The sequence below is a fragment of the Sciurus vulgaris genome (assembly GCF_902686455.1).
Source record: "Sciurus vulgaris genome assembly, chromosome: 13".
Taxonomy (NCBI): Eukaryota; Metazoa; Chordata; class Mammalia; order Rodentia; family Sciuridae; genus Sciurus; species Sciurus vulgaris.
In genome coordinates this window covers 62,351,087-62,377,222 of record NC_136474.1, presented here as the reverse complement: position 1 = coordinate 62,377,222, position 26,136 = coordinate 62,351,087, and the positions used below count along the sequence as shown (strand labels likewise).

The following is a 26,136-nucleotide window of genomic DNA, read 5'->3' as shown; positions in this document are numbered from 1 at the left end:
ACCAAAGGAAAGAACAGTTACCTGTACAGGCCCAAATGTAAACATTATTAGAAGTAATAAATGCAGATCAGCATTCACAGGCCAGTCTAGTAAATCTGAATCAATTAAAAAAAAAAAAAAAACACCTAAGTCTTAAACATGGAACTAAACACAATCTCTGTGGCAAAATACAAACTAATTTATCAATAGCTGAATGAAGAAGAATCTATGATATGATGGATTCTGCATGACTAATTTTTCATGATGCTGATCTCAAATAACATCTTCTATTACTAATAAATATAGGGGCTGGGGATATAGTTCAGTTGGTAGAATGCTTGCCTCACATGCAGAAGGCCCTGGGTTCAATCCCCAGCACCACCAAAAAAATTTTTAAAAAGATATATCAACTGTATGCTTCACTTAAAGAGACCAACCATGTTGCCAATTGGAGATGGGATTGGGGGAGGTGAATAGACAGGTTTGAATCAAAGTAAAGTACAACATCATTTGGAAAATGAAAAGAAGGCAGACCCTACCTCCTTAAGAACTGTATGATCAGGAGGTACATTCTAGATACCGCAAACAAAGACAATGGCATTAATATTTGGAAAAGTCTCAGAGTGGTGTTAAATCCTGTCCCATCCTGCTGAAATCCATGTAGGCTTAAAAAAATTAAAAGGTTAGTACTATAATTTAACTACAGACAGGTTGTCTCTGTTTTTCTTAAATACATATAAATTTTCCAAAGGGGAATGAAAGGAAGGGAGAGGGGAATCTGACATAACTTTTCTATGTACATATATGAATGTACCACAGTGAATCTCTACATCATGTACAACCATAATACTGGGATCATAATTAGAATAAGATGTACTCCATGTTATACTCTATTGTGATATATAGCTAAAAAGAACAAATAAAAAAAGATATTTTCAAAAGTTTCTAAACTACTTCTGAAATAAGCTGAGTATATGGGAATAAGAAAAAGTAAGAACTAGGAGTAGGTCTTTAGAATAAAATACAATCATATGAAGTTTGCCAAAATTCAGTAATTTATAGGAATCTTGGAAGATTCTACCATCTGAACCAGATAAGTCATAGTAAACATGTAAGCTGAATATCTGCTAAAAATTTAATGGAAATATAACTCGTAATTTAACAGAATATTTTTCCTCACTTCTTTGTTTTTTGTTAATTTATGAAATTTAAGATCAGGAAAAAAAAAAAAAAAAAAAAAAAAACCTCTTGTAATCATGACCATAAACACCGTCTTTTTAGGAGCTTCTCCATGTACCCAGGAAGAATGAATTGGGACAAGAACTGACTTCCTATCATAAACAACTACAAAAATGAACAAATATATTAAATAACTGTTTTAAGATGTTGAAGAAGGGACAGTGGAGTACTGTGCTGCTAAAGAAAAGGTAAAAACATTAGGTGAGTCTACAAGTAGCCAAACCTACTCCCTAAAGGCAATTTCCAAGTCACAACAAACAGACCTGGTGTGCTAGCTGAAGAATGCAGACAGTCTAGTACGCTGGAAGCTGAGGATGCTAGATTTTACAGGGCAGAATATTAGAGAAGAGAGAGAGATGCACAGAGAGAGCTTTGGAGATCTCCAGAGGAATGTGCTGACTCTGGCTGAGTACTACTCTGCAAATTCATGGAGCCAAACACCTCTGGCCAATGAAAGAAACACTAAAAAGCAGAAGGCTAAATAAATGCTACCGGGTTTTACACAGGGTCAAAAATATGTAGTACTCACACTAACCAGGGCAGAAATATTAGTTAATACACAAGACATTTAAGAATATCCTCCAAGATATCACATCTTAGTAATAGAGCTAAGTTAGCCCCAAAATAAAGGCTGCTAACAAAGCTTTACAGCAAGACACATTGAGTCCAAACAACTAGAGTGCCTTGAACAAAAACAAAAACTTCTTATAATCTACAAAAAGTAAAACCAATTAGGGTTCACAGGGTGTAGGGTAAATTTTATTTGACTTTTGAAAGATTCCTTTAACAAGAAGTAATACAATATCGATGCAAAGCAGATTTTGAGAGCTTGTTTGGAGGTTCTAGCAGGGGAGCGCAGCTACTCGTATACCCTTGACTGAAGAACGGTCCTCCTCTATTGGGGAAGGTCGTCCTCTTCGACTGAGCGCGCAGCTTCGGGAGGGACGCACATGGAGCGGTGAGGGAGGAAGGGGACACCCGCCTAGCCAGCCAGATCAGCCGAATCAACCCTGGCGATCAATGGGGTGACAGATGTCGCAGCCAGATCGCCCTCACATCCGCAAAGCAGATTTTGATAAAGTGTACATTATAATCCCTTGAGCAACCACTGAACAAAATAATGTAAAGTAGTACAGCTAAAATTTCAATAGAGGTGTCAGAATAGTATACCAAATATTCAATTAATACAAAATATGGCAGGAAAGGAGTCTTAGAAGCACACATAAATAAAACGAATAGCAAACTAATAGCACAAAAAAAGACCTAAATTCAACCATGTCAATAATTAAATAAATGTAATAGAGTAAAAGCTCATGATTAAAAGAGATTGTCAAACTGAAAAAAGCATGATCTAACTATTTATGGTGTCTATAAGAGATACACTGGAAATAAAAGTAATGGGTTATAAGTACAAAGAGCAGAACAAGATATACCATACGAACAAGCATAAGAAGCATAAGAAGGTTGTGATCATATTATTAAACAAAACAGGAAGTTTTACCAAATATAGGGGGGAATTTCACAATAATAAAAGAGTAGATATACCTTGCGCACACAACAATAGTAAAGGCATATATACTTAGTAACATTGCTTCAAATGATACCATCAGTACCTTGATCCAAATGACAAACTTAGAAAACAATATTCCCACTAACTGTACAATGTACATTCTTTTCAAATGTACACAAAATGTTCATCAAATTGCACCACATATGGGGCTGTAGAAAAGTCCCATTAAATTTCAAAAGGCCAAAGTTATACCCATTATCTTTTCTAAGCACAAAAACTTAACTTAGAAGTCAGTAATAGTAAGAAATCAATGGAATAAAAAACATTTAAAAATATTTCAAAATGAAAGATATTGAAAATACAACATTACACACAATTTGTAGGATGCAGCTAAAGTGGAGCTTAGATGGATATTTATACTTATAAATGTTTATTAAAATGAAGAAAGCCTTAAAAGCAATGATCTCAGTTTCCATCTTAAGATGCTAGAACAAGATGAGCAAATTAAGCCCAAATTAAATGGAAGAAAAAAAATTACTAAGAATGAAAATCAAGGATAAAAATTTTTAAAGAAGGAAAAATTTTAAGAGTTGGCTTTTAAGATATAAATAAAATTGATGGAACCCTGCAAGACTCTTGGAATACAAGGCATAAAAGAAGAGATAATGCTATAAATGTGACTAAAGAAAAATAAGGGAAGTTCACCTTCCTGTAATAGTCATGTAGTTTGTTTTGAACCAACCCTCCTACAAACAACTTAAAGCTCTAGACACAAAAACTCTAGTCATGAAAAACAAGTATGATGGAAGGAAGGCACTAGAGATGAATAAGAAACCAAAAAAAAAAAAAAAAAAAAAAAAAAAAAAAAAAGGAAGGGAGTTGCCAACTAAAAGAAAGGAAAAACACTGGGTTAATTCCCTGTTTTCACAGATTTTTACCTGTATGCAGGCCCTAGACAAAGTGAACAAAACAGATGATCTCAGAAATAAATTTACCTGTTAAATCAGAGAATAGAGTTAAGGATAGAAATGGCAAACAAATTGAGGAAGGACATGGTAGGAAGGATAAAGAAAGGAAGTACACAAATCCTGTTTTAAACTGTCCAAATCTCTGGCTGATACCAAGATTATACATGCATCAGTGAAGTCTTCAAGCAGCCCAGCTAGGACTAAATGAACTGATTATAGATTTCAGGTATTGCACAATTTCAAAATGCAAAGTTTGGCATCTGAATTCAGAGGAATCTAACAGAATGCCCAACCATTTACACTGTATCAATCACAATATGGAAGAAATAATACAAAATGATAAGAATATGTAAATGGGGCATTATGGTACATGCCGGTAATCCCAGCTACTCAAGAGGCTGAAGCATGAGGACTGTAAATTCAAGGCCAGCCTGTATAATAAAGCAAAACCTGTCTCAAAATAAGAAATAAAAAGGGCTGATAACATATCTCACTGGTAGAGTGCCCCAGATTCAATCTCCAGGATCAAAATAAATAAAATGAAATGTGACCCATAAAGGCATTGAACGAAGGTCAACCCTAATATGACACGGCTGTTGGAGTTATCCAACAGGGATTTAAAATAGCTATTATAACTAAACTCATAATGAACAGATAAGGAAATCTACACAGAAGAAAACCTACAAAATAAAATGGATACTTTAGAACTAAAAATTTTAATATGTTTAAAATAAAATTTTCACTGAATGTGCTTTAAAAAGCAAATTAGTGATATTATAATACCTCAGTAAGCTTCCAGAGATCAATAAGCATCATGAAATTTAACACCTAGCTGAGCATGGTGGTGCACACCTGTAATTTCAGCAACTCAGAAGGCTGAGGTAGGAGGATTGCAAGTTTGAAGCCAGACTAAACAACTTAATATGAGATCCTATCTCAAAATAAAAAATAAAAATAAAAAAACAGGCTGAGGATGTGGCTAAGTGGCTGAGGATGTGGCTAAGTGGTTAAGTTTTGGGTTCAATCCCTAGTACTAACACACACACACACACACACACACCTACCTAGTTGCTTCATTTGAAAATGAGGGACTGCAAATGGAGCTACTTCTTAAATTTCAGTTTTTATTGCAATGTCTTCATGTTGATCTTATCGTGTAATGTTACTAAGCTCACTTAGTTCTAGGAGGGTTTTTAAACTTGTTTTAAGATTCTTTAGGAGTTTTATGATAATAATCAAAGCTTTGCTAATAACTAACCCTCTTCCAGCAACATGCCTAAGGTTTTCCATTGTCTTACCAAAAGGTCTTCGCTTATGGAACTCATGTTCACATGCTTTGGCACACACATAAAAAAAGGTATGCCTAGCTGAACAGTATTATGTTTCTTGTACTTCAATAATGTTTTAAAGATATTATGGTTAAAAAATGGTAAAACTGAAGTGATACACAAATTTATTCTAAGAATTTCTAAGAATCAAACTGTCTTATATATTTTCAGGTAAAGTTTATACTTCCTGGGTGGTCCAAGATGATCATCTTGTTTACAGAGATCACCATATGACAGTACACAAAGAAACCTAAAAAAAAAATCTCAGACCTCCTTTGGAAAAACTTATCTTCAAAGAATTCACAGAGACACAGATACAAAGCAAATAAGTGACTGAATCAATTAATTTAGTAAATACACAGGGAAAGAAAGCATCATAACTAAAAATAAGCAAAACAACAGGCAGCATAAACTGACTTGCAAAGGTTTCATAATATATTTAATATGCTTCATGAAAGAAAAAGAAAAATTGTAGATTTACAGATCTGAGGTAGTAAGAATGAAGCATAGAGAAACAGACAATATGAAATGAAATGATAAGAAAAATAGAATAAGTGATCTAAAATATTCCTACTCTAGAGTTTCTAGAAGGCAAAGAGTGAATGGGGCAATAATAATACATGAAGAAATAACTTAAAATTTTTCACTAGCAATGAAAAATCTGCAGATTCAAGATGGAAAATGAATTATAAGCAGGATAAGTAAGGGGAATTTATATGTAGAGTCCACGATGAAATCATAAAACATAGCCTAGTTATACTAATTACTAATTGATTAATCCTAGGAGATTTGTAAGCTTGTTTTCTGAGCTGTAAATATAAATACAATAGTCACTATTCTTTCTCATCTAGTCATTGTTTACTCTTATTACTACAGGTAATCTTAGTGGAAACTATGGAAACAGTCTTTTATATTTACTCATATTAAATCTACATCAAAAAGTTATTAAATTAGACAAAGACCAAGATGATTTACATAGTGTTTTCAATCATAAAAATGACAGGGCTTGAGGTGTAGTTCAGTGGCGTATGCTCTCGAGGGACTGGGTTCAATCTCTAGCACATGCATATGCACAATAAAAAAAAAATTAAAAATAAATTTTTCCCAACTGAGCATATTCAAAACTAAGAATGCATTTCTGAAGTTCATAGCTCTAAGTATGCTTCCCAAAAGTAAATAATTGACAAACTATAACCTTATTATCCTCATTAAACTGTCATGACAAGTTCCCCCAAATCACTGCAGTGAATAACTTATTACTTCAAAATAAGATTAAAGGCTGAAAGTGCACTGGATACTGAAAAGGTATTAAATACTAAAATGTGTTTTGTGGTAAGACAGTGAAAAACCATCATAAGGAAAAAAATTTACAAATTTCCTAGAATGGTGATCAGTACTAATAATAAAAACACAAAAGAGCAAAAGTAACAAACCTGCAAGATGTTTGCAAAATAAGACTGATTTGAAAAGTCCAACTGGAAGCTTTAAAATATTTGATATTATCTTGGAATATTTTTGTATTATAAAAGTTTTAAAAATAACATCAGATGAAATTAGATAAAAAAAGCTGTCAAACAAGGTATAAAAATAAGTCTATTCACAATATTCAAGATATAGAAACAACTCACATATTCAGACAAATGAACAGATGAAGAAAATGTAGCATATATCTATAATGGAATATTTTCAGCCTTAAAAAATTGGGAGATAGTAGTGATTGGAAGGAGCCACAAGAGGAGCTTTTAGGGTACTGATAATATATGGCATGTTTCCACTGGGAAGCTTGGGGTTGATTGTTTTCAAAGACGTTTGATTCTTCTCTTCGGCATTTTCTCAAGAAAGTGACAGAAAAGTAAGAGGACAAGTAGAAATATGCAGTGCCCTCTGTTAAAGCCTAGGTTCAAAATAGGATGCTAGCTATCATTTAAGTTACAGGATGACACTAAACATCAACAGAAAGGTATGTGAGTATATGGACGTGCACATGCACATGCACATGTATATATCTGCAAAGTTATAGGGAAAACTAGATATAGGAAGGCAATAATGAACTGGGACCAAATATACCCACCACACAAATTCTGGTTCAATTCTGACACTACTAAGCAAGCTACGGTAGATAAGAAAGCCTGCTGAATTTGGCTTTGGATATAGGGATTGTTCTGTGAACTTAAACTATCAATGAAGTTCATTCATTTCACAATGTCATATATTTTTTAAAAGGGGAACAGCTCAATTTACATATTTCATTATAAATAATTAGCAATGTTTATGTTTGTATGCAAGTAATAATTAATATACATTCTAGATTCATACAGCTGCAAATTCTGTCCTGCAATCTCATGTAAATCTATTCACACCTGACACACAGGCTCCCAAGTTGGTTGCAAAAGTATAGTCATATTTAGTTATAAAAAAATCTTTCTGGGTTTTACATAGTCAAATTTTAGGTGGCTAAAATGAATGAAAATAAATTACTTTAGTGTCTTAAAAACAATAGTCTCCCACAAGTCAACTAGCAGGGCTCAAAGATGGAGAAATAACAATAATGAGCAATACTTCCAGAAGGAGGAAATGATTCTGTTTTATACATTCCTTTTTAAAGCATATTCCAAACAGGAAGAAAGAAATTTGCTGTTCTTATTACAAGTTGGTGAAATTAATATAGGTTAAGAAACCGATTCAGTTAATCTCCAAAGTCCTATGTTACTTCAACTTTATACACATGAATTTGAAAACAATGATGAAATGGAAAAATTCCTTGAAAGAAACAAACTACAAAAGTTTATTCGGGAAGAAACAGATATCCCAAATGGCAATTAATTTGAATTTGTAGTTAAAAAATGTTCCCATATGAAATGAGAAAATTCTCTAGATGCGGATGGTTAAAAAACAACAACAACAAAAAAAAAAACCAAGATTTTTTTAACAAGTAGTACTGAAACAAATGAATGCCCATATGCCAAAAAATTTAACCTAGACACAAAGTTTACACCTTACAAAAATTAACTCAAAACGTATTACTAATGTAACTGTAAAACAGTGATAAAACTTTTCAAAGAAAGCATAGAAGAAAATCCACAAAAATCTATGTTTGTTGACAAGTTTTTAGATAATATCAAGAGCATGAATCATGAAAAAAAATTGATAAAACTAAATTTTATCAAAATTTGAAACTTCTGTTCTATAAAAGACACTGTTAGGAAAATAAAGACAGCCAGGCACAGTGACAGATGCCTGTAATCACAGCAACTTGGGAGGATGAGGCAAGAAGATCACAAATTTGAGGCCAGCCTGGACAACTTAGTAAGACCCTCAATGACTTAATGAAACTCTGTTCAAAATAAAAAGTACAAAGGTCAGGGGATATAGCTCAGTGGTAAAGTGGCCCTGGGTTTGATCCCCAGTAACAACAATAACAATAACAACAAGAACAACAACAAAAATTTAAAAAAAATAAAATAAAAAGAAAGAAAGAAAGAAAGAAAGAAAGAAAGAAAGAAAGAAAGAAAGAAAGAAAAAAAGGAAAGAAAAGCCACAACTGGAAGAAAATATTTGCAAATCACTCAAGAGCATAAAGAGAGAGCTAATAGAAAAGGAAAGATCTGTGCCACCCTCACCTCAGATAGAGTGTTAATTTCTAGGATAAACAACTCAAAGAACTTAACACCAAAAAAAAACACATAACCTAACCAATAAATGGGCAAAGGAACTAACACAAAGAAAGAAATACAGTCAACAAATATACAAAAAAATGTTCAACATCTCTAGCAATTAGAGAAATGCAAATTGAAACTATACTGAGATTTCATTTCACTCCAACACATAAGGGCAATTATCAAGAATACAAGCAACAATAAATGTTGGTGAGGATGTAGGGGAAAGGGTACTCATATATTGCTGGTGGGATTTCAAATTGGTGAAACGACTCTGAAAAGCACTATGAAGCTACTTCAAAAAATTAGGAATGGAACCACCATTGGACCCAATTATCCCTCTCTTGATATATATCCAAAGGATTTAAAATCAGCATACTACCGAAGTACAGCCACATCAATGTTTACAGCAGCACAATTCATAATATATAAGCTATGGAGCCAACCTAGGTGCCCTTAAACAGAAGAATGGATAAAGAAAATGTGTTATTTTTTAATACTAAATAAAATATTAGCCATAAAGAACAATGACTTTATGATATTTGCCAGTAAATAGATGGATCTGGAGACTATCATGCTAAGTGAAATAAGTCAATCCCAAAAAACCAAAGGTTGAATGTTTTCTCTGATACATGGAATCTAACCCCCAATGGGAGTGGAGGGTGGAATAGAAGTTCAGTGGATTAGACAAAGGGGAATGAAGGGAAGGGAGGGGAGATGGGAAAAGGAGAGACAGTGGAATGAATCTGACGTAACATTCCTACATACATACATATAAATATATATACATGAATATACCACAGTGAATCTCACCATTGTGTACCTCCAAAAGAAATTAATTTAAAAAAATAACTATGGGGGCTGGGGTTGTAGCTCAGTGGTGGAGCACTTTCCTTGTATGTATGAGTTATTGGGTTCAATCCTCAGCACTACACAAAAATAAATAAATAAAGGCATTGTGTCTATCTATAACTAAAAATATTTTTTAAAAATAATAACTATGGGTAAATGGCACAAGATCAATAGAGGGATGGGAATGAGGAGTGGGGAGAGGGAAGGAAAAGAAGAGATAATGTGATCTGAATCAGAACAAGATATATTACATGATTTTATAATTATGTCAAAATGGATTCTATTGTCATGTATAACTAAAAAAAAAAGAATTTTAAGAATCCTTAGTCCATATATGGTAAAAGACTTATATCCTGAACATAATATACAAAATTCTTTAAGCTCAACAGTAACTCAACTTTAAAAAGGGAAAAAGATATAAACAGACACCTCACCAAAAAGAAATATAGATAGAAAATTAGCATGTGATAACATGATCAAAATCACATCTGTAGGGAAATGTAAATTTATAGTAACCAACAGAAATGTGGACTGTAGTCATGTAGAACACTAGAATGGTAACTGCATAAGTATATATGATATTTTTTCTTTTTAAATCTCCTTAAAAGATAATTGATTAACAACATGTAAGGTGTGAGTATAAAATTAAAATGTATCTTGACAATGTATAATGATTAGGAAGGAAAAATGGTACTATACTATCATAATATAGCTAAAATGGTATAAGTCATCAGTAGATGGTTCACTGTTATTAAAGGTATACAGACACATCTTACATCAACCAATAAATACTAAACTGAACAGATCTAGTTTTAATAAGCCAAAAAGAGACAAATTTGTTTAAATATTCATTTAATTCAAAAGTGGGCAGAAAAAAGGAAAGGTGGGACAAAGGTCAAAAGGGGCACATTACAAAATGAAAAGCTCAAACCTATCTGTACCAAAAATCATATAAAATGATTCTAAATATCTCAAAAGCCATAGAGGGCAGATTGGATCAAAAGATAAGACCTATCTATGTGCTGGCTATGAGAAATGTACTTTAAATATAGAGACCCAATTTATTTAAAAGTTACAGCATACAAAAAAGATATCATGCTGACATTTGCCAATAGATGTTGGAGTATGTTTAGCCAACAAATATTACCAGGGATAAATTAGGTCATTTTATAAAGGCAAAGGGGTCAATTCATTAGGAGGAGATAATCTCAAACCTTTGTACATCTAAAAATGGATCTTCAAAAAATATGAAGCAAAACCAGAAAGAATAGCAAGGATAGATAAATCCATAATCATGCCTAGAGATTTTAACAGCCCTTTCTTAGCAACTGACAGAACAACTAGATTAAAAATCAATATGCATATAGAAGCTTTGAACCACACATAATCTACCTAACAACAATAGAACACACTCCATGTCCTATACTATCTAAAGCGACAAATTTGTGAGAACAACAATTTGCGCTCATCTCAAGAGTTTTCTAACCACCTGGCTTAGTAGAGAGCTCAGGTGTTCCTTGAAATTTTCTTTTTCCAACATTTCCCCTACAATCACATTAATTTCAGATTTCTTTTTCTTTGGAGTTCTCTCTCCCTTTCCCCACTTTAAGACCTAAGCATTTTACCATAGAACTGAGCAGAAAAAACTTTCACAAACATGATTATACAACTGAACTGGAATTATTGTAAATACATGCCATTAAACATCATGTAGCTGACTTTTCTATTGTGTTTTAAAGATATTTTTAATTGTTTCCCTTAAATAAAATGTAAGTGAAATGAAATTAAATGCTGGAGATCTGAAAAATTCTTTCACTGTGACAACAAATTAGACCTTCAAGCATCCATTTGGTGATTCACATTTGCAAATATCTCTAGAAGCTAGAAGAGCCTAAGAGTAATTTATGTCCTCAACAACAATGGAAAAATAAAGAAAATATACACAGGAAAAAATATCGAATATCCTGAATCAAAGTTTCCTTGAAAAGGTGAAACACAAATGGCTGCCACAGGGTTCCTGCAGTCTTCCAGAATAGGTGGAGCTCAGGAATCTCATGGTGCTGACGGTTTACTTCTAAATGCTTTTATGATCTTAAAAAGGAAGTGGTCATTGTATTCCCCAAGCCACAGAAAAAGAAAGTAAGTATAAATGAACATGTGAAATCCTCCCAACTGGTTATTACCTTATGGACAACCTGACTCTTGTTTAGAATTTTTAACCTATAAAAAGTGTACAAGGAAGTTGTCCTCAATCATAATTTAAAATTCTTTTTTTCTCTAAAGAAATCAGAAACCATTGACAAAACCCTTAAAAACATGCTCCATTGCTGCCTTGAAGGTAGTTAAGTTCTATAGCAACAGAGATGTTAAGGGGCAAATTGTCAGATTAAATATCATAGCACTTAAATACTAAATAGCAGATGATTTTTTTATGTCAATGCTAACTTCTGTCCAGAAAAGAAAGAGTGTACAGGGAGAAAAAAGATAAATGCTATTTTTTGGTGAAAGGAAATGTTTTTCTCCCTTCGTGGCCAATGGCCATTACCCCAAAACAAAACAAAACCCTGATTGATGCTGAAAGATGCAATCACAAATAGCTTTATAAGGAGCTGAAAATATTGGAGTTGAGGATATAGCTTAGTAGAAGAGCATTTGCCTAACATTAGTGAGGTCCTGGGTTCAATTCCCAACACCACAAAAGAAAAAAGAGAAGAGATGAAAATACTACCTCACTTATAATTGAGGCTGAATTGTTTGAATTTTTTTTTTACTTCCATATATGACGTCTGATTTGCCAACAGATCTGGCAGCAATAAAGACATTTTCCCTAAATAGAAGGGCCTGACCAAAGTTTTCAATATGACAGTTCAGAAGATCCTATGAGTGTGAGAAGTAATAACCTCACACTATTTTAAGAGATCATATAGAAAATTTAAGAAAAAGCTGGGGTAAAAATGAATAGCTATAAACTCCATCTCTACAGTAGTTTCTTCACAACCCTTATCGTATTTCTTTCTTGGCAATTCCCCAAAGAACAGAAGTCCTTGCAAAAATTTTAGTTGTCTCCTGACCTGTTAAGCCAAATAATATTTCTATCTAAATAATCCTTTTATGCTGCATCAGTTTTATGCTATATCAGTTCTAATATATTTTTAGCAAGTAATTTGGGGCAAGAACTCCTCTCAAAGCTGCTTCTTACTCTATCTTGCTAGAGTGCCAACCTTGCGTTTTGAACTGTGCAGAGTCAGCTCTAGCACTGCAGGTCCACTAACAGTCAACACTAAAATGCTGCCCTAAGCCAAAAGCAGAGAAGACCCACAAAGAAGAAAAAAAAAAAAATGTCTAGTGGCTTCATGCTCACCCACCCACCAACAAAAACACCTGTCAACCTCCAAAACATTCTTTAATTGATTGTTCCAGTTTTAAAATTTCCAAGCATCTCATTGATGGCATCCAAAAAAGCATTCACATGTTGGAGAAACAGAAGCTGATAGTACACATAAATATCCAACAAGCAAGAAGTTTGTCCATAAACCTGTCCTTCTGTATTAGTTCTGCTGCTTCCCTTGACATGCCTACCCCACCAAGTGACTCATACTTTCACACTGAACATTTTCTAAATGCACACAAAAAGCTAAGATGTCTAAGAGCATTAACATAATAAGCTTACACCACAAGGCTTTACAATACAGATTAAGAGACAATAGGAAGAAAAACAAAGCAAAATACAGAGAATACTTTAAAAACTAACATTGTGGCCTGATGTATTCGAAAGCACTGAAAAACATGCACTTTAAGATCAACATCTCAGAATCAGAACTCTAAATATTCATAAGCAACAGGATCTTTCCTAAGACTTCTCTCCTTATTCAAGACAACAAAACTAACCCTAGTCAGGTAGATAACTTTTCATATTAAAGCATCTGGAAGAGATAACCAGATTATAACATTTAACCCTGAAAGTTTTATTTCATAAACCTATTTTTATGGAGATGGACTCTATCTAAAAGTGCAGATTTTTTTTAAAACTTCCTTTGCCATTTGGGGGATGGAAAAGCATCCCTGATTTGTATATTAAAGCACAAGCATCTGTCCTACTGATGATATTCTAGGGAAGCACATTAGCATAAAATTTAACGATGTCAAATAAGTGGATGTGAAATAGGGACTGCGTAAAGACACTATTTCCAAGGCTGACAGAAACATCACTGTTTAGAAATGCAAATGAAACCATTATGTTCAATAATTATATGAAAATATGAACAGTTCAGCATGTTTTCCAGCCCTGATGGCGGTTAATGGGATGTACGCTTATGTAAATAACTACTATTAAAGCTAATGCTGAAAAAAACTAATAAATTCATACTAAAGCAACTGATTTAGTATGCTTTTAAACCCCAGCAGTGCTCACTTATTAGAAAAGAGTGCATTATTATGTTTAGAACTCATTACTGCTACAAGTCACTGCAACTCCATCAATTACCATGCATTAATGAAAATGGGACACATACAAAAAAAATTATTGCCTCTCAGCAGTTTTCTTTAAAGACAAAATCTAGGGGTATTACCATCATGGGGCCTTCTAGGGAACTCATCCACATGATAATCTTTATTACTAAAACAGTACTCCCAAAACTATCACCCTAGGGCATTTTGATGGGAAGAAAGAATAACCTTTCTGTAAAATTATTAATATTTTACAACATGATTAACCATTTAAACATCAATAAAAATTTTTAATATCTGAATGGCATTTTTAAAAACTTTCATTCACATATATTTAGCATATGGTCCATTTTTTAAAAGAAAGGCTAAGAGACAAAAATACATAGTGGTAATCAAAACAGTGTAGACGATAGATGGCTTCATCCTAAGATGCTGCTGATATAATAGATAAATCTCATTCAGTTCTACACTATGTCTCAGTGAATTCTGTGTAACCAACAGATCAGATTCTTAAAAATAAGTCTTAAATTTCTTTCTTGGACACAGATGACTTTCTTCAGATATGTTAAATATTTAGTATAAAATATTAAGAACTGGAAAATTCTTATTCTTTTAAAATTTCAGTTTAGCTATTACCTAACAGTAAGGAAATGATGACAGAGTAGGAATTCAAATATAGAAATGTTTTTGCTCTCACTCCACTTCTGTCAACTTTTACAATTTATTCTGTTTCTTTAATACATAACAATTAAACCGACACTTCATCCTTTCCCTAACATTCAGGAAAACAGAAAACACTTCAGCACCTAAATATAAAATATATTTGTCAATCTCAAACACAGTCTTATTATATATAGTGAATATATGTTTAGTTGAAAATTATAAATATTACATCAATTCAATCATGTGCAGTTTTATTCATCTCCCAGGATACTTTTATTGCAATTCAGATGTACTATCAGCAGGTGGTAGCATAGTGCCAGATTTATGCACCTTCAGCAGTAAAATATAAGTTTTCTCTGAAGGGTCAGATGTTCTCTGACCAAGCAACTCTGGTTTGTCAACTCAATCATTCAATTATTGAGTATGAATTACTGTTCTAGACTCAGTATACAATAGTGCACAAGACAGAAATGATGTCTTGTGAGAGAAATAGATAAAAATACATAATAGAATAGTAAGTGCTACATATAATCAATGTCCATTCATGATTTTTAAAAAAGAGGAAAAAGAAAACAACAAAAACTCTTAGCAAACTAGGAATAAGACAGATTCTTCAAACAACAAAAAAAGTGGGGGAAAGAGAAATTCTTCAATATTGAAAAAAGGCATCTATCAAATCAAAAATGTATATCTAATATTAAACTTAAGAATGAAATAAATATTTTCTCCTAAGATTTGGAACATGAAAGGATATTCTCTCTCTTCACTTCTATTTAATACTTAACTGAAGATAATGCAATAAGGCAAGAAAAAAAATAAAGGATATAAAGAATAGAAACAACTAAAACTTTTCATTTGCAGATTGATATGATTCCATAGGAAATCCTAAAGAATTTGTCAAACAACTTCTAAAATAATAAGTAAAAAATTTAGTAAGGTCAAAAGACACAATCAATATATAAAAATCGATTGTATTTCTAAATTCAACAATGAAAAAATGAAATTAAAAACAAATTTAGAGCAAACTTTTCAAAATCAACAGACTATCCAGAAGGTCCTGCTGCCTAGAATGCACATGTGATGGCTAAAGCTTAGAATGCCAACACGGAAAAAGTGTGACTCTCTAAAATCTATGGAGTCATGCTATGAGAGTATCTTTTACATGAAAAAAAAAAAAAATACACATACGTCTTGATTTGATTACCATTACTTTTGCATTCTTGTTATATACAAGGAAATCTAATCCTGACACAGATTTATAAAACATTCTAATGTAGATTTAATACCATCATAGCTTTCATCAATTTTATTTCTCCATTATTTTCCTTGAGATCTCTATGCTCTCAGAGCACCATATGATGCTAAAATTTCTTAGCAATTCTTAGTCAAACTAACAAGAACTTCCTTACAACTACTTCAAAAATTGTAAAGGATGCTCTCTTATCTTATTAAAAAACAATTTTGCTTCAGAAGTTAGACAGTCTTTTTAAAAACTAGAAAGCTAGCTACACTTTGAGCAATAGAAATCTGAGGGCTCTAAAGGCAAAAGGAAAAAAAAACTTCACATAGAATACAGAGTCTGAAAAAATGTTCAAGATATTTCAAACATATTTTTATATGCTGTGAACTTTTTCAAGACAAGAGAATACTTTATAGACCCTCAATTTTTATAAACCTTTATATTTTTGTAAAAATGTTATGTTAGTTCATCTTGTTTGGTTAATAGTCTTAATGTTATTAACATGCTATGTACAATGAAATTAAAACTCGCAAAAGTTACTTTATCTTTTGAATACCAAAAAATCTTTGAACCAATTTTCAGTAAAATGCTCCACAGAATATATTAATAATATTTGTAAATTTCTGCTCTAACTACAAAGCAGTCTAGAAAAGACAGGCTTATTGATATTTGTATGAATCATCAGTGCAGAAATAACTGGGTATAATGGAAAAAACAGAACACTTGGTGTCAAAAGAGACACTCTTAGCTCTGCAAGTGGTCTGTTTCAGCTACCTCTCTTGACCTGTATCCTCATTTGTTAAATAAGGATAAGAGTATCCTCCTTATCTAATTTAACCAGCTTATTATAAAGATTAACAAAGGATACATGAATATGCTCTGTAAACGGAAAAGCAATTTATAAATGTAAGATGTCTTATTAACAGAAATACTAGTAGAACTAAAAGGGAACAAGGGATAATTTGTTCTCTTGATGCCTCAAAATCACCAGTATGAGACTATTACATATTATGCTGTAATAATGAAATCACTAAGATATATCTACATGGGTAGAGTTCTACACTGCTGTGTATTTTCAGTTCTTACGTGTTTTTATGTTTTTCTGCCAACTATTCTGTCAGTTTCAATATTGCTCACTGAAGCGCCCTTCTAATTTTCTGTTTCTAAGCTGCAATGGGCTTAAAAATCAGATGCCAGATAATGAATTTCTTACCCATATGACAGCTCCAGAAAATCTCATGTAAGAAAAGTGCATACAAAGGTGACCAAAGTGAATAAGGAATACTTCCTTTTATTCTTATTTCCTGACTGAGTTCCATAAGACTGTAAATATAAGTCATGAAGAGAAACTGAATCCTTAAAGGTTCTCGTTGAAATAAAATTAAGTATGAGAAACTAAGTATTTAAGTATATAGCTATTTTATTTTTAGAAACATTTGGCATCAATTCCTTCCTGTAACTAGCAATATCAAAATATTTTTAAAAGAAAAAATAATCTTTATTTAAAGACAACAACAAAAGAAACATCGGTTCTTTCCTTAAGTATGCTTATTTCCCTGTAATATAAATGGAAAGTTATTTAATGTTATTCTGACTTAAAATGATATTCCAGGACAATATAAATAACAATGGTCCAAAACCTGCTAAATGTATACAGTACTATACAGCAATACAACCCCTACAGCATTAAAGACAATTACTAGACTAGTAAACAACATATTCTAAGGCTTGTTAAATGGAATTAATCAGTTTTATCCAAGTACACAGAAAATATTCTATCACTCAATAATTCAATTCATAAACATTTTAAAAAACAGTATTTACTCAAAACAAAAAGTCCAAGATCCAGCCAAGTTGATGTGGTGTTTCGCAACATATTTTGCTAATTAACATATTAGTAAACCACACTATCAGACATCAATATACCCTTTCCTCTTCTATATCTTTTTTCTTTTACCTATGGTCTTCTTCATTTTAAGTGTAGTTTTTTAACTGTCCCAAAACCATTTTAAAGACTAAAAAATGTTCTGACTTTTCTTATGGAAGGCTAGAAAGATTCACTGAAAAGGACTTATCCTTTGTCTTTAAACCTGGGTTCTATGAAACCAATTTCTACTGTTTCCCTTCCCTCCCATACCACTCTATCCATCCTACAGTATAGCCCTTATCCTAGCTAAAAATCTGTTCATGATGGTAGTAATTCATGATAGTCTGGTTACTAGGAGAAATGAGATGATTAGTTAAATAGAAAGCTCTGAATACTTCAGGACCAGTGATTAGTTTCATAAAATTAAATGAAATTCTTGTGCATTTCCTACTTTCAGCACAGACATTAATGAAAACTTTGGTTCTTTCTAAAATATCACTTAAAATTTGTTAGTTCCTATAAAATTTCTTCTTACGACAGGACAGTTTTTAAAAATGATCATCCATGAAATGGACCCAAAGATATGAGCTTCAAATGTCTTTAAACTTCTTCAGTTTACCAAGTCTCTCAATCAGAGAGAAAATGGAAACAAACCAGAAGGAGAATAAAAACACTAACATCGCCATCAGTCTGGTTTCTGGTAAAGGAAATCAAATATTGGTTTCTTTCTAATGAACAACCAATAGGTGAAAGTAGTACAGGGAGGTCTTCCCTTTTGTATAGCTTAGAAAATAAAGTAGAGAACAGATCAGTTTTACTTTCCTACTGGGCCTCTAAGCAGCCCAAGTACTTGCATAACATAATGAAAACCATTAAAACCCTGGTGACAAAGGCACAAAAATGGCAAACAGAGGGGCCAGTTATCTCATCCCTCATCCATATTAACAGTACTCAAAATTTGAAATTGTATCTTTTATTCAGTACCTACTGAGTAGAAGACACTGGTAGATTCTTTACACATATAATGTAAAGAATCTTTCAAAGTTCGACAGGCCTGCAAAGAAGACATTATTACTTATCTATATATTATAGAAGCAAACAAGGGGAAGTTCAGTAACTTTTCCAAAGGGTCAGACAGCTAGTCAATGCAAAAATGGGATTTTGATTCTAAAGTACTCTGTGATTTCTTCAGGTTCCTTGCTATGCCAGTTCAAATAGTGAAGTCATCAAACATTAGACTTTACTTTCTTCGGCAAGCTTTTGATACCACCATTGATCTGAGTTAGATGTTCCAGAAATAAGAGTTCAAATACTAATCAATTTTTCTAATAGCTACACCCTCTGTGTCTTATACTATTACATGCTAACACATTTCAGAATTATCATTATTGAACATATTTATCTTTAACTGTCAGATTTATCTCTCCTTATGTGCTCATTTAGTCAGGCAAAAATCTACTAAGTTCATCAAACTGCTTAGCTTTGTAAATGACATATTCGGTTATATGATTAAATCTTAAGAAATAAGATTTTGTTATTCAAAGACTGAAAATTACCAAAAATTTTAATGTTTTAATAAACTGCCAATTTTCTGTAAGAACAAATCCTTCAAAAGCCAGATTCTAATGCAAACATGTAAAATATCTTTCAGTCACTAAGGACTGGTCTATATTTGTACAGTTGATCAATAAATCAAGTTATGAAAACCTAAAAAAACATAAATTTGGTGAAACACATCTTTAAAATGCCAAAAATTACAATTCATGGATACAGTTCCTCACACTGAAATAGACTTTAAAATGAGCTAAAATTATCTGATTTCATGTATATGAAAGAGTTTGAATCATTCATGTATGATAGGTAAATGTATCTGTAGTTAAAATTACATTGTTTTAAATTACAACCTCGTTTTATGTTTCTAAGTTTAGAGTTTTATGTACTGTAAAATCATCTGTATTAACCTTTGACAGGTTTATTCTGGTAAAAGATTTGTACCTGAGCAACCTAGTTGGAATAAAAACCATGAATGTCATTATTTTTATCATTTCTGTCTTTCTCCCTTTTTTTAACAATAAAATTCTACAAATACCATCTATCTTTGAAGATTAAAAATATCTTAAAGCAGGGCAGGGGACGTAGCTTAGTGGTAGAGTGCCTGCCTAGCATGTGCAAGGTGGTCCTAGGTTCAATCCCCAGTATCACACACACACACAAAAATAAAAAAAAAATAAATCAATCTTAGAGCAGTCATACCAACTGTCATTTTAATTAACTAAGCCAGTCTTTCATTTATTTCAGTTCTTATTCACAATAAAGAATAAATACTTAAACTCCCTTTTATGTGTAAAATAGGACTAATTATGCCAAATGTCTCTTTGACTTTACTTATGTGCCTTTTCTCTCCTTTTCTAGCTTAAAAGAGAGGTCAGGATGCTGCAGAGGGTCAGAGAGTCAATATTTTAAGTAGGAGAATCAGAGGGTATTTATTTCAAGTACCTGCTGCAACTAGAGCACAAAGGCAGTCATAGGCCATGTATAAGGGAATGTGTGTGGTCAGATTTAGTTGGCACCCTAATGGATTTGGTCCCCAATAGCAGTATGGTGATTCCTGAGCTAAATCATGGGAAAACATGAAAACTCACTTGGGGTATCTTAACATTTAGCCTTCTGGAAGAAATTATTCACAGCCATGCTGAATTTAGACTGCCTCAGCACTGAAAAGCACTAATCTTGACCCAGAGAGCATTAAAAATAATAGTCCACTGAAATTAGATTCTACTTTTCACAGTTTTCTTAAGTACAAGGCAAACAAGGACCCATTTTAACTGTGGCCAGGTTTTCTAAACTATCTAATACCAATCTTTCTCACCTTTCCCCAACTTTTACCTCAGTTCTGCTGGATGCTATACATGTATTTTGTCCAAGGAAGAGCAAAGCATCACCACATCCTCTCCACATAAAAAGTGAATTCTTATTTTCCTTATTCTGCTACCAGAGCAAGAAGCTAATTTCACTCCCAATTCACCTCTCCCTTGTTGCTTCTCATTGTGTCAAAGAAGCTAAATATTCGCTTTTTCAGTTGCCTATGCAGCTTAGCATAGCCACATAATAAACTTCATGACAAATAAATGTCATATGAAAGACTACCAGGTAGGCTGGAGAATGCTCTGAGAAAGTTTTTATAAATCTGAAAAAAAAAAAAAAAAAAAGCAGAGTCACAATTGTCAGGACCTCTCCTCTCCCCTAATTTCTTTTCTCACCTTAATGCAAATGTGATTCCAAGAATGGGAGCAAGTGTTAGAGAAAGCTAGAATTATAAAAATGCACTGAAAATTTTAAGTCACCAAATCAATGCTAGAGGCTATCTCCAGAGTTGTTGTTATATGAGTAAAAAACAGGCCCTATAAACTGAATTTCGTTGCAAAAAGAGCATTCTTAATAATTTCTTGAAAGTGTAGGTAATGTGTGCTGTGAATTCTGACTAAACAGCACTTCTTTAACCTGGAGAAAAAAGTAGCAGGAAGAACAAGGTCTGGCCTGAGGGTTGCTGAGGGAAATAGTCAAAGTGGAAAAAGCAAAGAAAAGACCTGAGATGATTATCCAAATGCTAGAAATATGGGGCAGGGGGACTTGAAAAAATTGCTCCTTTAGAATTGTGGGATCAATAAGCCTTATTAATGTTCTACTGAGCAAATCAAGTCTGAGAATTCCAATTAATTTCCTATCATGCACTCCCACTATTTGAAAAATAGAGGGTCAGAACTCATTTTTAATGGTTCTTGTGTTTTTCAAACTATTTATTTTATCTTTATTCTTCCATTTCTCTGGTATTCACGAAATCATACTTAGGGTCAATACATGATCATTCTGGACTTTTGCAGAATCTGAAATAATTACTAACAATCACTAAATGATACTGTCAATGAGGACAATGGTTTTTTTCAAGCATTCACACATCAGTTTAGCTGGCAGACCCATCACCTTAACTTCAGGGATAGTCACTTTTCTTCTACATCAATGTCACTACATAAAACACTGAAAGAACTCAAAGATAAGTAATTTAATACTACTATAAATTAATATTAATTTAATAATTAATACTACCTCAATACATTCAAAATACACTTCAGAAATATTATTTTAACTCACATATCCCTTTAAGTACAAATTTTAGCTTAAAATATGATTTCACTGTTACAAACAATGCACTATGTATAAACACACACACACAAACACACACACCTACCTCTAATTCTAAATCCAAGTTTCTGCTACATGAAAATTGGTGATTATATGCTGCAGTGCGAACACTTATCAATTATCTATACATTAAAACAGACTTTTTTTTTTAATGATTTTAGAGTAATTCCTTAGAACTATCAAAGCTTTAGCAAGAAAGAATACCAAACACAAGGAGGTTCAGGCTCAATTACAGTAGTGGAATGGAATTTAATAAAGTTCCAACACTACATTTTAATGCCCAAATTTCTTATTGTCTTTTTAGTTGACAAATATGTGCTTCGCAGCATAATAGCAGCAGCGGAACAGCTGGGTGGCCTTATCAAGCACAAAGGCAGCAACAGCACATGCTGTTAAGTGTCGTTCTGATTGCCTGGAAATGGCAGCACATGCAGATTTATTCCCTGTTATAAATTAAAGCAATTATTTCTCTGGAGTTTACATTTTCTTCATCAAAGAGTCAAACTTTCTGCACATTATAAAAGAGGACTTTAAAAAGGATATCTTCCCTTTCTTTGATGATCAGTTCATTCTGTTCTTCCAACTGCCTGATCTTCTTCTCAAATGATTCTTGTTCGGCTTTCAGTCGTTCTTCTGTCACTTCCTTTTCTTCACTTACTCTGAAAGATATAAGAAAAAAAAAAAAAAAAGAGAAAAGAAAAACCCATCAGAATAAAAACTATGTGCCTACAGCAGCAGTTTACCAAAACTAAATTTCTTCCAAAGGTGTGCTGAATTCTTCAGAGTTACTGTGTGTTGATTTTAACTTAATCTCTCATAAAGCAATCTTCTTCACCTTTGTTACAAATTATGTTCATGAGTTTTACTTCAAGAATGTTTCCAGCTAGACATCAGGGCACATGCCTGTAATCCTAGGTATTCAGGAGGCTGAGGCAGAAAAATCTTGAGTTCAAGACCAGTCTCAACAACTTAGCCAGATTCTGTCTTAAAATAAAAATAAAAGGGGATGGAGATGTAGCTCAGTGACCCTGACTTCAATCCCCCTAGTAGAGCAAATAAATTAATTAAATACAAAAAGAGAGAATGTTCCATCTTAGATACATAAAGTCCTACAAAGGACACGAGTGCTAAATTATAATCCAGGGCAGAAAATTGCTCCAATATTTAAAATACAGATTTCATTTTTTTTTCATTGCCAAGATTACCAATTTGTTTTCAGTTAGATAGTTTTCATACTTTTATTTAAATCCGGTCAATGAAGTAGGAAACATATATCTTAAATATTTTACTAAATATATATAGGCATTTTTTTTTCCTGGCACTGATACCCTGCATTCCTTGCCAGCAAAGAAATAATTGGATTAAAATAAAAAGATGACATTAACATGAAGGAAAGTTTGCAATAGTCTTATTCTTAGTTCAGAGAGGTTATCAAAGAAATGTGTTATTAACGTTTAACTTCGAAAAGTATTCATACCAAATTTAATCATACCAAAAAAAAAAATGGCTTCTGACAAGATATCCCGGGGGAAAAATCTTAAAAAACAAAAACAAAAAAAAAACCCTAAACAATAAGATAAAACAATTCACCAAAGTATATATGAGACCGACCCTAATTTTCATGCTATGCTACCTACAGAGATGTTAACCCTGAATTCCTGTTACTGGTGCTTATTTCTCCAAAGAGGATGTAACACAATTAACCCTACAAGATCACACAGGGATAGGTGGACGTAAAATCCACAAGAAATCTAAAAATTTTCCTTAAGCTACTAAATATAATTCTTCCCAGACTCAACTCTACAGAACAACTTCTGAATAATATGAATCCAATAGGCTTTATTATTTACTTGCCCTCTGACAAAGAAAGACATTGAGATAAATGAATGAATATTAGAATTTTGGATGTTCTAGAGTTTATTGCATCTTATATTTGAAATTACTTGTGAAAATACATAACACACACTAGTGCTCAATAAATAATTTCTCCAGGCTCATCATGACCCTCATTTGCCTAAGCTATGTTATTTATGGTTAACGTACCACTGGGCCCATGACTGGGACCCGGGCCCTTCTGTCTAACAGAGTAATCTCTAAAACTGATGTATTTACAAGGAATCCAGACAACAAAACAAAAATATGAAGAAGATTTACACTCAGATCTCTTCACGATGCCTTCCCTTTTCTTGTCATTGCTCTCAATTACACTTGCACTAAAATCTTTCACAGAAACTTGACAAAGTCTACTTATCTCTCAGAGCATCTTTATTGTCATTCATAAAGGAAAAAGGTTAGACTAGACAGTTCTAAAAATCCTTTTCATTTAAAGTTTTAGAATTTCCTTCATTATATTTTAAATTACCCTGTGCTGCATATATACTGTTTATAAATATGAATAGTATTTATTAAAAAGTTAAGAAGTTATCAAATATTTGATCAAAGTATAAGCCATACAATACTATAATCTATTTCATAACCTACATCCTATAGTATGAGAAGTAGATATAAAAGTATTAAAAAGTATAAAGACGTGAAATTTGGCATGCAGATAAATATGAAACAAAGGAAGGGATAAATCTGTAAGACTCTGCATGAAACGAAGATGAAATAAATGCTATATAAGGAAAGAATAAATACTGCCAAGGTGAGGAAATACATGGCAAAATCTCTCTCTGCTTGGACTTGAAGACATAACTGAAAAGGAAAATACCTAAGTAGACAAGCAAACATTTCATTTTCATTTGTTTATTTAAAAAATACTCGCCGAATATGTACATTAGGAAAATATAATCACAGTAACTTTACTCAATATCCAAAAGGAACTAAACAAGGGCTCTCAGTAGTTTTAATCCCATTTATAAAAGCCATATAGACATGAAGAGTACCCAAAGATTTCTTTCTTCACCAAGTAATGCTACAGGGCCATAAAAAACAGTAACAAAAAAGGGAGACTACTAAATTGACCTTAACATTAACCTAAATGCAAAGATTAATCTAATGCAGAGATCTCCAGTATCCCCCAACTCAAAACATAGTTATACCCCAAAATTGTCTCACTCACATTGATGAAACTGAAGGAGATCTATGAAATTTCTAAGGATCAGTAAGAGCAAAAATGTTTGTGCTAGCAATCAACAGATATATGAAAAAATGTTCAACATCTCCAGTAATAAGAGAAATGCAAATCAAAACTACCCTAAGATTTCAAATCTCACTCCGATTAGAATGTCTATTAGCAAGAATAAAAGCAATAACAGGTGTTGGGGAGGATGTGGGGAAAAAGGTACACTTATACAGTGCTGGTGGGGTTGCAAATTGGTGCAGCCACTCTGGAAAGCAGTATGGAGATTCCTTAGAAAACTTGGAATGGAACCACCATTTGACCCAGCTATCCCACTCCTGGGCCTATACCCAAAGGACTTAAAATCAGCATACTACAGTGACACAGTTACAGAAATGTTTATAGCAGCTCATTCACAATAGCTAGATTGTGGAACCAACCTAGATGCCCTTCAATAGATAAATGGATAAAGAAACTGTGGTATATATATATATATATATATATATATACACACTGTGGTATATATATATATACACACACACACAATGGAATATCATTCAGTCATAAAGAAGAATAAAATTATGGCATTTGCAGGTAAATGAATGGAGTTGGAGAATATCATGCTAAATGAGATAAGCCAACCCCAAAAAACCAAAGGCAGAATGATTTCTCTGATAAGTGGATGATGATACATAACCGGGGGGCGGGGCAGGCAAGAATGGAGGAAGGATGGATAGTATAGAGGAAAATGAGGGCTGGGGAGGGGGTGGGGGGAAGGAAAAATAAAATAATGAGACAAACATAATTACCCTATGTATATATGTATGATTACACAAATGGTGTGACTCTACTTTGTGTACAAACAGAAATGAAAGTTGCATTCCATTTGTGTACAATGAATAAAAAACAAAAAAAAAACAAAAAAAAAAACCAAAAACGCTTGTACTGGTGTATTCCATAATGCCAGGGTCTATAATGAGATTTTCCTAAAATTATTAAAGTGCTCTGTCTACATAGAAATCACTCTTCTCTAAATTTAGTTTCTGAAGTATGTTTGAAATATTTGTTACTACATTAAACAGGGTTTTAAGCAATATTTTACACTGCTGAGATTAAACTATCCTTTA

The 26,136-nt window shown here is 32.8% G+C and overlaps 1 protein-coding gene across 7 annotated transcripts in view; it reads right to left on the bottom strand.

Annotated features, from left to right (window-relative positions):
- KIAA1328 overlaps positions 1 to 26,136 on the bottom strand; it is a 301,449-nt gene that overhangs the window by 245,751 nt on the left and 29,562 nt on the right. For all 7 annotated transcript variants that reach the window (XM_079108525.1, XM_079108526.1, XM_079108527.1 and 4 more), the window contains one exon: positions 22,492 to 22,607. In XM_079108525.1, coding sequence (XP_078964651.1) covers positions 22,492 to 22,607 — 116 coding nt within the window. The remainder of the gene's footprint in view (positions 1 to 22,491; positions 22,608 to 26,136) is intronic.